Source organism: Pygocentrus nattereri, chromosome 6, assembly GCF_015220715.1.
Source record: "Pygocentrus nattereri isolate fPygNat1 chromosome 6, fPygNat1.pri, whole genome shotgun sequence".
NCBI classification, from domain to species: Eukaryota; Metazoa; Chordata; class Actinopteri; order Characiformes; family Serrasalmidae; genus Pygocentrus; species Pygocentrus nattereri.
The window spans coordinates 46,049,777-46,061,798 of NC_051216.1; the positions used below are offsets into that span (position 1 = coordinate 46,049,777).

Here is a 12,022-nt window from a genome sequence, read left to right on the forward strand (position 1 = left end):
ATTTTCTGTGGTTATCGGGTTACTGAGTGCATGTAAACGCACTCAATGAGACCTAACCAGGTAAAGTACAGCCTGCACAACATTGTGTTACACTGTTAGCCCCCCACGAAGAAAACAATGAGACGCCCAAATTCCCTCATAACTACATAACTTTCTACTCGTTATATGGAGTCTTTAATATAAACACTCATCATTTATTCATCAGAAACACAATTGAGGTGTTTTATAGGTTTAAGTAAATTATTTTTGTCATGCCGATGTTCTAAACTCTTCATCAGCTCCACTTACTGTATAGCTGCTCTCTGTAGTTCTACAGTTACAGACTGTAGTCCATCTGTTTCTCTGATACTCTGTTACCCTGTTCTTCAGTGGGCAGGACCCCCATGGACCCTCACAGAGCAGGTGCTGTTTGGGTAGTGGGTCATTCTCAGCACTGCAGTGACACTGACGTGGTGGTGGTGTGTTAGTGTGTGTTGTGCTGGTACGAGTGGATCAGATGCAGCAGTGCTGCTGGAGTTTTTAAACACTGTGTCCACTCACTGTCCACTCTATTAGACACTCCTACCTTGTCGGTCCACCTTGTAGATGTAAAGTCAGAGACGACAGCTCATCTGCTGCTGCACAGTTTGTGCTGGTCATCCTCTAGTCCTTCATCAGTGGTCACAGGACGCTGCTGGCTGGATATTTTTGGTTGGTGGACTATTCTCAGTCCAGCAGCGACACTGAGGTGTTTAAAAACTCCAGCAGCACTGCTGTGTCTGATCCACTCGCACCAGCACAACACACACCAACATAACATGGTCATGATGTTACGCCTGACCGGTGTATTTATAATGTTTAGGTTCTTATTATTGAAATGTTTTTCCTGCTGGTTGGACAATGACCCATAAAGCACTTAGGGCTCATCAGTGGTTCTGAAATACGACCCATGAGGCCCACACATATGAAACTAACAACCAGTGGCCTTTATTGGAGGAAAAACAGACAAAAACACGACTGACCAACACTGTGGCCATACGTGTCACTCAGTAATGCAAGACAAAGGTGTTTTACTATGTAATGTTGCTCCGAAAGGCACAAAAGGCTGTTGTTTTCTGGACGAACTGAACTGGAGCCGCTTCATGCGTTCAGGTACTTGGCGTGGTGCTTCACGTGGTCATTGATGAACGAGTACACAAAGTAGTAGCTGTGGTCGTAGCCCTGACAGGAAAATACATTACAAAATGAACATAAGCACAGACTTGACTTCTGAACGGATGCATCTTAAACAAACGATGTTACGATAAAAAATTAAATATATAGAAGAATTAAATTATTCACGAGTGAAGAGTTTCAAAATTTTTAAAAAGCAAAAAAAAAGTCATTTAATAAATGAAATAATAATGAAATATTAACGTCTTGACTCCTTTAAAGCTAAAGGTATTTGAGTTATATAACAGCCCAGCAGAGAGCGGGCAGTACTGACCTGCTGCAGTCGGAACACCACAGGTATCTTCTTCTCTGAGCAGGCGGCAATCAGGTTATCAGGTAGAAGCTGACTGGAAGACAGGAACTGGTCTTCACGGCCCTGATCGATCAGGATGTCCAGCTCGGGGCCGGAGTAGGAGGCAGCCAAGATCGTCGCATCGTAAGCCTGCAGAGCAGATCGAAGGAAAAGTTGGGATCTTCTGTCTGAGACTGTTAGTGTTACTGATACTTCAGCGTCCTGTGACCACGGATGAAGGACTAGAGGATGACCAACACAAACTGTGCAGCAGCAGATGAGCTGTCGTCTCTGACTTTACATCTACAAGGTGGACTGACAGGGTAGGAGAGTCTAATAGAGTGGACAGTGAGTGGACACAGTGTTTAAAAACTCCAGCAGTACTGCTGAGTGTGATCCTTGGTCATCATGTTATGCCTGATTGGCGTACCTTGCCTCCCTACTGCTACCGCAACAACACCACTCCAACCATTCTCTCTCCTCACCTCCCAGGTGGATTTATCCGGTCCTAGGTATCCGGAGAAGGCCTTCTGACCCCAGGCACACTGAACTGGGTTACAGATGGGGGCAAATGCAGACACAGCCTACAGAGAAGAGCAAAAAAAACAAACAAACATAGAACTAGATTTAGCAAGTCTTAGTGCTTGTGACCGGTGACGACAGTTTATATCACAATACCTACATTTAGAGCCAGTTATTCATTCAGCCTAACGAGAAACTGTAGAGCAGACTTGGTTCAATCAGACTTGGTATCGTGGATCACAATATCTGAATTACTTTATTACTCTAAAAATATTTTTTAAAAACCCAATTCACCAAATTTCTATATCTAAGCTGTTGGTTTTTCAGCAGCCTTTTCCTACACTACAATGCTGACTGCATGTCTGGAGTGACTAGAACACATAACGAGTTTGGGCTACGAATAAGGACTCAAACCCGCAGATCTCCTCAGACCACATGAGACAAATAAAGCTAAACCTGTTTGGGCTTTTATGCGATGGGAAAACTGGGGTTTAAAATTTGGGAAACGCTGATACAGCGAGAGCTGCAGAAACATTTCACTACAAACTGGCAGCTGAGCTGAAATTGTGAAGAGTGATCTAATCTGGATCAACGTCAAACATGATATCAACTCTTATCTCCCCGTTTCACATGCAGCTCCTCTGTCTCCGCGCTCTGCAGTGTTTATGCACGTCTCTACGCCTTTTCCTCCTCTCTGCCAGCTCCCTGATTGGCTGACGGAATCACTCACTGAGTTCATCCCTCACTCCAGGACGTGTGAACGTTTTGAGTCACATGTCTGATGATATCTGAGGGCCTCCGATCACTTCAGAGTTCGATCGGGGGGTTTAGGATTATCTCGCTTCTCCTCTCATGTTACCAGATCATCCGCGCTGTCAGTCGCTTCCGATCGAGTTCTTGACCTGGAAAAAGGACCAGCTTAAGTCCTTGTGCTCAGGACAAGTACCCACTTTCAGCACCTCACACCAGTTTTGGTTGGGAGCAGTTGTGGGCGGGAAGTAGGGAACCAGCCCTGTGACCGGAAGGTCACCGGTTCAATCCCCTGAGCCGACAGTACATGACTGAAGTGCCCTTGAGCAAGACACCTGACCGCCAACTGCTCTCCAGGCACTGTGGATGGGGCTGCCCGCTGGCCACCTGCCAGTGTTCACTAGTGTATATGTGGGTGTGTCACTGCACAGATAGGTGAATTTCCCTGTTTTGGGATTAATAAAGGATAACTTAAGCCATGCTCACTTTCTGATCCGGAACTGTTAAGTTGTGCATGCTCTGCTGACCTTGTATTTGCCAGGGTTCTTCAGGGCACAGATGAGAGCACCATGACCACCCATAGAGTGACCAGAGATGGACATCTTCTCCGGGTCAGCAGGGAAGTTTGAGTTTATAAGCCGGGGCAGCTGGGAGAGAGACACGGAGAGATCAGAGCAATCAACACTTTCCTCATGTGAAATCCTGAGGGTTCAAACACGAACACAAACCTCCTCAGTGATGTAGGAGTACATGCGGTAGTTGGTCTTCCAGGGGTCCTGTGTGGCGTCGACATAGAAACCGGCACCTGTTCCAAAGTCCCAGCTTTCATCCTCTCCATCGATATTGCAGCCACCTAACACACAAAAATCACAGTGAGAGTGAATGTAGCTGCACAAAGGTCATCTAAACAGTGGTGACCCATAGCTAGACATAAAACATACTAAAACATACTACGGGAGGGACTCTAGTAGTATCTTAGTGCCAATTTACTGCCGATAAAGATGAACATTTTTCTAGATTAAACGCAGATTTTTGAAGTTTGTAACAGACAATAACACCTATTGGAGCTTGTATCAGTTTTACAGTGATTCCATCAGTAAAGACCCAGGCCATGGAGCTGCTGCTGCCGCCGTTTTCCATTCCTAATAAGTAACTGAAACCTGGTTGGATCATAACTTGTATCTAAAACTTCCAAAAAAACTATATTTTTTTTCCCCCCTCACAAAATTGGACCCACCCACAGAAAACCACAATGTTACCGGCTGATTCCTCTCAGTTCCTAATTCCTAACTGGGGGCAGTCATGGGCTGGAGGTTCGGGAACAAGGGAACCTAGTGAGCATTTGTGTATTTTGCAGAAATCATTAGGACTTCTCTGAAGATGTGCACCCCTATTGCCATGAATTAAGATTACTGCAGAGTCTCTAAGCCTCTTTTTGAAATTTTTAACCAGATTTTTAAAATTTTCCGTTACGGCCTTCACCTTAACCAGCAGAGGGCGCAGTTCTGCACTTTCAACCAACGGCACGTTTATCTTACTCACGTGGGCTGGTGTCCGGGGCCACGATAATGATGCCGTGCTCAGATGCAGCCCGCTGGCTTCCTGCTTTTGTGATGAAATTCTGCTCTGTGCATGTCAGTCCTAACACACATACACACACACACACACACACACACACACACACACACACACACACACACACACACACACACACACACACAGAGAGAGCGAGCCAGGGCGTTAACGATCCTTAAACTGTAGCTGACAGTGAACCGTTATAATAAATGATTAAAAATTTGTTTTTTCTTGTTCGTTATTAGCTGATATTAAAATACAGGCCTGAAGTGGCTGATTAGCCGCCTTACTTGCGAGCTACACTATATCGCCAAAAGTATTCGCTCATCTACAAGGTGGACTGACCGGGTAGGAGCGTCTAATAGAGTGGACAGTGAGTGGACACAGTGTTTAAAACTCCTGCAGTTGGTGGTCATAATGTTGATCTGCGTATATTTAAATGCAGTATTAGACACAAACGTGTTGCATTCAATATCATGGACTGTAGAAAAACGAGAAGCTCTGAAATGAAAACATTCTGGATTTTAAGTTTGTTCAACAGTTTTCTCAGACTTCTCAGAATCCTTTACAGACCTGCCCACAAACGAAACCTTATCATTTCTTCAAAACGTCCTATTCTGCTCGATCACACTACAATCAATTTAACATATTTTATATATTTAATGTATACAACAATTTTACAGATGGTTGAAAGAACTAGTCTGAATCATATAATAATATGTCTTATATAATATCCCTCTCGTTGTGTCTGTGCAGTTAAGACTTAATTCTACACAGTAACACTGCGTATTTCCTGTGCTTTAGAAGAAGAGAGAAGTTGTTGATGTACCTGAGAGCCAATAAAGCACTGGACATTTGCCGCTTTCTGCCTTTGGAGGAAGGTAGATGGCAAACTTCATTTTGCACTTTAACTCGGAGCTGAAAAACAGAAATACAGTGTAAAGTTTAGACGCTGCTGCTTAAAGCATGTGCTGATGTTTATATATACATTATATATATGTGTGTGTGTGTGTGTGTGTGTGTGTGTGTGTGTGTGTGTGTGTGTGTATGAACATCAACACTAATTAATATCAACTGGCTGTACCTGTCATGCTCGAACACTTTCTGGTAGCCACCACAGCATTTGTTTGCTGACACCTGGGTTAACGCCATAGCTCCGAGCCTACAGGATGAGAAAAGTGGGAAAGTTATGGGAGATTAGAGCAGTAAGTCCTGGATCTTCTGCACCGCACAGCTTCCCCCACAGCCCACACGCTTGATATAAACAAATGATACGGATATAGACCGTGTCAAAGTGTCAAAGTGTTAAAGCTCAATTCCACCGATTTCCATCTTCAGCATTCCTGCTTTAATAAACGGTTTAGATGTAAACAGAGCCGTTCACAGTGGTGGTGACAGGAACCAGACGTCCACCTCTGAAAGCTCCTTCACAGAAAGTTATCACACGAAATTGCTATGATTGCACCGCCTGATGAGAAGGTTTTGGCTTAAAACTTATTTTTAAAAGCCCATGAAGTGGTCTAAGGCAAAATAATCCCCTTCGTAAACTTAGTTTTCAGATCTTCCACCGTTTTACCACCACCTACGTCACAATTAAAACTCAGAAGGCGCGTGCAGGTTCCCTGGCGGTTTTGTTTAGTAGATAAAATGGCTATAATTGTGACATTGTGCTGCTCCTACTGAATAACAGTTTTCCTGCATTACAGGAATTCCTTACTACACTCGGAAAAGTTAAAGGGGAAAGCCAACAACTTTACAAAACTGCTGTATAATTCTGTGTTTGAGATGTAAACAGATTCATTCAGAGCAGTTTGGTGTTAAAGGGGTTACATTCTGATGTCTTTACAGTGGTGGCGATAGGAACCAGGGGTCACTATGACTACAACTCAAGCATAGACTTTTTATAACCATCCAGAACCAGCAGGGAACCTAGACGATATATATATATATATATATATATATATATATATATATATATATATAATATATATATTTTTTTTTACAATATCAAGCATCAGAAAGCGTTTTTGCTACGGACCTGTATTTTCTTTCTGTGAGGGAGCTTTAAGAGTTGGACGTCTGGTTCCTATCACCCCCACTGTGAAGAAATTCTAGCTCTGTATGTTTTTCTAAACTAGAAAATTTTATCAAACCTCTCTGAATGACATCTTTCGCATCTCCCCGTTATATTATGTAATAGAATTTTTACAAATTGGTGGCATTCCCCTTTAACTCGGAGATTACAACGAGGCTGAACTTGGCTTCACATTCGCCAGCTTGTCGTTCGAATTTTCCCGTTCCACCTTAAATGGCGCCTCAGTTGTATTCTGGCGTCGGAGGTCTCAGGCGTTATAGCGTGACTGCTGCACCATTTAAGGTGGAACGGAAAAATGAGCGAAGTTGGACCTCCTACACGAGCTATTACGGTAAACCACAGGTACAAAAATAGTCACGACCCACAAACCAGCAGATACAAGGCAAGACGGGCCTTGCAGGAACCGAAAATGACTGAAAAAACAGCCAAAATCATTTAGAAAATACGTTAAAAACAGCAAACAGACAGTAGCGTTAGCGTTAGCTCTCCGCTTTACTACTACAGCAGCGGCCGGCTGACCGTTTAGCTCAAAATACTGCATGTCCGGAAAACTGCATTAGATTACAAGCGGAATAAAACACCATTTAAGTCATATATTAACACTTATGCACCGTTTTTGTAGCTAAAATGTTGAGTTATTTCTCCAAACACCCCCTCCAAGTTCAGAGAGTCCACTTCGTGCGTCGCGGCGTCAGCGTGATTGCGTCACGCCCCTTACGTCCCAGATCCTTATTGTGGCGCTTTTTCTAGTGTGCCAGAAGGTGGCGCCATATCCTTTTTTTACCCGTTTTACCCAAATGGATGAATTTACTTCAGGACAGGGTTGTCCATCCAGTCTTCAGGCCTCTTGCCTCACAGCAAGAGGGGCCTGGGTTCGAGTCCCCGGCCAGGCGACCGGGGTCCTCTCTGCGTGGAGTCTGCATGTTCTCCCCGTGTTTGCATGGGTTTCCTCCGGGTTCTCCGGTTTCATCCCACAGTCCAAAGACATGCAGTCAGGCCTACTGGACATGGTAAATTGCCCCTAGGTGTGTGTGTGTGTGTCTGTCTGTGTCTGTCTGTCTGCCCTGCAATGGACTGGGGACCTGTCCAGGGTGTATCCTGCCTTCTGCCTGATGATCGTTGGGATAGGCTCCAGCACCCCGATCAAAATCCTGATTTGAGCTCACAATTTATCTCCTTACAGATTCGTTTAGAAATGGCTTACATTGGTGATCATTTATTATATTGATCATTGATTTGGACCCCAGGTTCCTCTTATGCAGGACTGTTTTTAGCAACATTTTAAATCTAATCCAGCCTGTCACTGTTTTTGAACGTCTTCTTTTGCTATGAAAACTGAAAACAGCAACAGCATTTGAGCAGTTCATCAAGCCTGGGTCACCTCACTGAAGACCTGGATGTGGTTTGTGCGCATAAAGTGAAGTTATTTATGAAAAGGATTTGGGTGACTATTGATTTCCAGTCTTTTTCAGCAGTGTCTGTCTTGTGGCTCAAATGCTTAACAAATTTGTACAGCAAGCATGTGTTTTTGGATTGACTACCTCTACAGGAGGTGCAAAATTGGGTACATTTGATTTTTTTTTTTTTTTACACACGTTGTTGCTTCATGTTTGCAGTACAAGCTTGATTCGCAGATATCTCAAAGACGTTCCTTACAGATGCTTAAAACTCAATAATTCAACTTTCTCAGCAGGTCTCGAGCCTGCACTTTTCTTTCCAGGTTTCAATGCCAAACAATGGCAGCGATTACCATTACTGTTCTTTTTCTGGTTCTTTATTTCAAACATCTGCAGGAGCAGCGCCTCCAACAGGTTCTTTCAACTACACAGCAAATCACAGACGAGACCTGCTTTGTTCACAGGCCTGAAGCCTAAAGCAACTCAAGGTTTAATAACAAGGCAGTTGAAGGCCTGTGCTGGGAGGTGGTGGGCTGCACCTTCTAAGTGGTACTTTAAAACTTCTTGATGGGATTATACAGTAAATAAGGGATATTAAACGACAACAGTAGATAGAAAGGTTGCAAATGGAGTCTATGGACTTGAATGTAGTCGAAAGCTACAATTCAGTCCCAATTCAGGGGCTGCATCCTTCGAAGTTTGTGGTCTACAAAGCCGCGCCCTTTGAAGGCTGCATAGACCCACAAAGGCTGTACCGAAATGAGACGGTCTGCTCTATGGCGCATCGCGGTTCCCACTCACCAAATCGCCAAACAGAACTGTTAGATACACTATATTGCCAAAAGTGTTCACTCACCCATCCAAATCATTGAATTCAGGTGTTCCAATCACTTCCCTGGCCACAGGTGTATAAAGCCGAGCCCCTAGGCCTGCAGACTGGACTCTAGAGCAGAGCAGAAGCTGTTATAGCTGCAAAGGGTGGGCCAGCATTATATTAAACCCTATGGAGTAAGAATGGGACGTCACTCAATTTCATTTGAGTGTGAAGCCAGACGGCCGAATACTTTTGGTACTATAGTGTATATAGAGTTAAGATTTCACTTGCAAAGTTATCATTTTTTGCAGTGCTGCTGGAGTTTTTAAACACTGTGTCCACTCACTGTCCACTCTATCAGACACTCCTACCTTGTCGGTCCACCTTGTAGATGTAAAGTCAGAGATGACAGCTCATCTGCTGCTGCACAGTTTGTGTTGGTCATCCTCTAGTCCTTCATCAGTGGTCACAGGACGTTTTTGGTTCTCAGTCCAGCAGCGACACTGAGGTGTTTAAAAACTCCAGCAGCACTGCTGTGTCTGATCTACTCGCACCAGTGCAACACACACTAACACACCACCTCCACGTCAGTGTCACTGCAGTGCTGAGAATGACCCACCACCCAAACAGTACCTGCTCTGTGAGGGTCCATGGGGGTCCTGAGCACTGAAGAACAGGGTAACAGAGTATCAGAGAAACAGATGGACTACAGTCTGTAACTGTAGAACTACAGAGTGGAACTATACTGTCAGTGGAGCTGATAAAGTGGACAGTGAGTGTAGAAACGAGGAGGTGGACTTGAGCGAATTGAACTGGCCGGTCGGTGTGTATGGCACTACATTAGAAACAGCAGTGCAGCTGGGCAAATGCTTTAATGCAGTTTCTCTTTCTTGCTCTGTCAGCAGCCCCCACTCTTAGGAGCCCACCAGGAGGTGTCCTGGGTCTCCCAGTGGCCAGTCCATCCTCACATCAAACCCCTCTGAATGACTGTGTACATCTCCGTGCAGAAATTTTGAGAAAACGATGGAATTCCCCTTTCAGCGTAGGATAACGAACTCCATGGAAACGTGCGGCACCTGGGCCGAAAACAAATCGGTACGCAGTAAACAGCAGTGCAGTGTGATTGAACCTCAGCCTTTCTCTCTCTCTGCTGTTGCTCTAATGGGCTGCATTAGAACCTGTATTATTCTGGCCTTATTAAACACAAATTGAAAACTGTAAAATTGCCACAACACATAATGGAACTACCAAGCAATCTGAACGCTGATGCACACGCCATGATGTTCTCTACAGGAGCCAGAGATGCGCTTCAGGGTAACAATGTGCACTTACAGACTCTCTCTCTCGTCTAAATATGCCCATCGCATCCACGGTCCAGCTTCCTCCAGGCAAACAGGGACAGCGATTATTCACGTACACCGCACACTGATGCAAACGACGAAGCGGCTTCGAATTCAATTACGCTTTACATTTCAATAAGTAGAACAGGAGAGCAGACCTGACAGCTGTATTACTTCTAGGCGGACTCCTGTAATTGGCACTTAGCTTGTAAAGGATGCTGTTCATTTGGGTCAGTGATAAGGTGATGTACTCATAACCGCGACACTCATACCACATTAAAGGGCCTGTATCATAACCAGATTTTCCTAGTTTTTGTGAAATAAAGGTGTTTAAAGTATTGTGTAGACATTGTGGCCCCAGTACCTGCGAAAACAGCTCATTTTGAATCTGTCATGGTTGTGATGTCACATAAATGCATTTATATACAGTATGTTCGCCATTCATACCGCAGCGGTTTAGCCCCCCCATACAGCCTACAGCCTTTTAGCCCCACCTGTTCAGCCCACAGCAGTTTAGACCCGCCCATTATTCCCCACAGCATTTTAGCCCCACCCATTCAGCCTGCAGAAGTTTAGCCCCACCCATTCAGCCTGCAGAAGTTTAGCCCCACCCATTCAGCCTACAGAAGTTTAGCCCCCACCCTTACAGCCTACAGTAGTTTAGCCCCACCCATTCAGCCTACAACAGTTTAGCCCCACCCTTTCAGCCTACAACAGTTTAGCCCCACCCATTCCTGTTGAAGTGATATGGAATATTGTTCCTGCAGGAAACGGAGGCAGAGACAGGAACAGTTATTAGATTTAAAAATGTAGGAAAATGATTAAACGTTGTGCTGTTTCTGGCTGTCAGGAAGCAGATGGATAATTGCAGCCTTCCAAAGGATCAACACATCCCAACTTAAAAGATTTCGGTTAGCCACGGGGCATTTTTAACCATTTCTGTTCAGTTCAAATGTCCATATTTTTAACGTTTTAAAAATTCCAACAAAGAAGTTTGGGCATATTTAGTGATTTATTATTGTGTTTAGGCTGATTTATATCTGCTTATCCAGCATTCATACTGAAATCAAGGGTCTAGTCGAGACTTGACTAGATGTTGGAAGATTGCTGTGAGGATTTGATGGAGCATTAGTGAGGTCAGGTACTGATGTTTGATGGTCAGTTCTGAATCACTCCAGAGAACGCAGCTCCACTGCTCCGCTGCTGAGAGCTGGGGGGCTTTATACCCCTCTAGCCCACGCTTGGTGACCCTAGGCCAGAGCATCCCATTCTATTGGTCAGTGCTTTTCCATAGAGACTATAAAAGCTGCTTATGTGCAATGGGAGTGTCTCAATACTTCTGGACAGATAGCGTACGTTGCTATGATTTGCAGCTGACTCTGACTCATGAGCGTGTATGAAGGTAAAATGATCGTTCCCGCTGCTAGATGACTCATCGTGAATATGTGAAGGGCATGACGGTTTTCTCTGAGAAGGTTAATCCCTTTAATATACAGACATTAAAGCCCGGCTCTGCTGGAGAACAGGACCGGTTCTTTTCGGTTTGAGCGCTCCACACACCTATCAGCTAAAAAATCATGTTATTTAGCTTCATTCAGTAGCCTGAGTGAGCAGCTATTGATTTTGTCCTCAGAATTGATGTGCAGTACAAAGAAACTCTCCAAAGCATTTACAGAAAAGAATATATTTTGACATCTCTCCCTATTTCTCTCCCGCTCTATATGCCATGTCTCGTTTGGCTGAACAAAGGAAACCAACCGGCAGAACATGACATTGCATCTGACTCACTGCGCTGCCACGGCAACAATAACTACGGTAACGACAAAAAGGCAGCGTATCCATAGTGCTGCGTTGAAGCTGAGTAACAAAAATTTAAAAGGAGATAAATCATATACACACACACTATGTGGCCAAAAGTGTGTGGACACCCATCCTAATTATAGAGCTCAGGTGTTTCAGACACACCCATTGCTAACAGGTGTATAAAATCAAGCACGTATCCTTGCAGTCCCCATAGACAAATACTGGCAGTAAAGGGTCGTACTG

General features: G+C 44.4%; 1 protein-coding gene and 1 long non-coding RNA gene across 2 annotated transcripts; one reads left to right on the plus strand and one right to left on the minus strand.

The window, feature by feature from the left end:
* Positions 1 to 942: 942 nt before the first annotated feature.
* esd (esterase D/formylglutathione hydrolase) lies at positions 943 to 7,145 on the minus strand. The gene is made up of 9 exons (XM_017724633.2): positions 7,037 to 7,145; positions 5,415 to 5,492; positions 5,160 to 5,248; positions 4,298 to 4,396; positions 3,484 to 3,608; positions 3,283 to 3,402; positions 1,969 to 2,067; positions 1,466 to 1,633; positions 943 to 1,200 (listed from the first exon to the last, which is right to left on the minus strand). Exons 2-9 carry the CDS (start codon positions 5,480 to 5,482, stop codon positions 1,120 to 1,122), a joined length of 849 nt encoding a protein of 282 aa, XP_017580122.1. The 5' UTR covers positions 5,483 to 5,492; positions 7,037 to 7,145; the 3' UTR covers positions 943 to 1,119.
* Positions 7,146 to 7,396: 251 nt separating this feature from the next.
* Positions 7,397 to 10,272, plus strand: LOC119263567. The gene is made up of 2 exons (XR_005130358.1): positions 7,397 to 7,435; positions 9,539 to 10,272. It is a non-coding gene; the product is annotated as an uncharacterized LOC119263567 (long non-coding RNA).
* Positions 10,273 to 12,022: the final 1,750 nt, after the last annotated feature.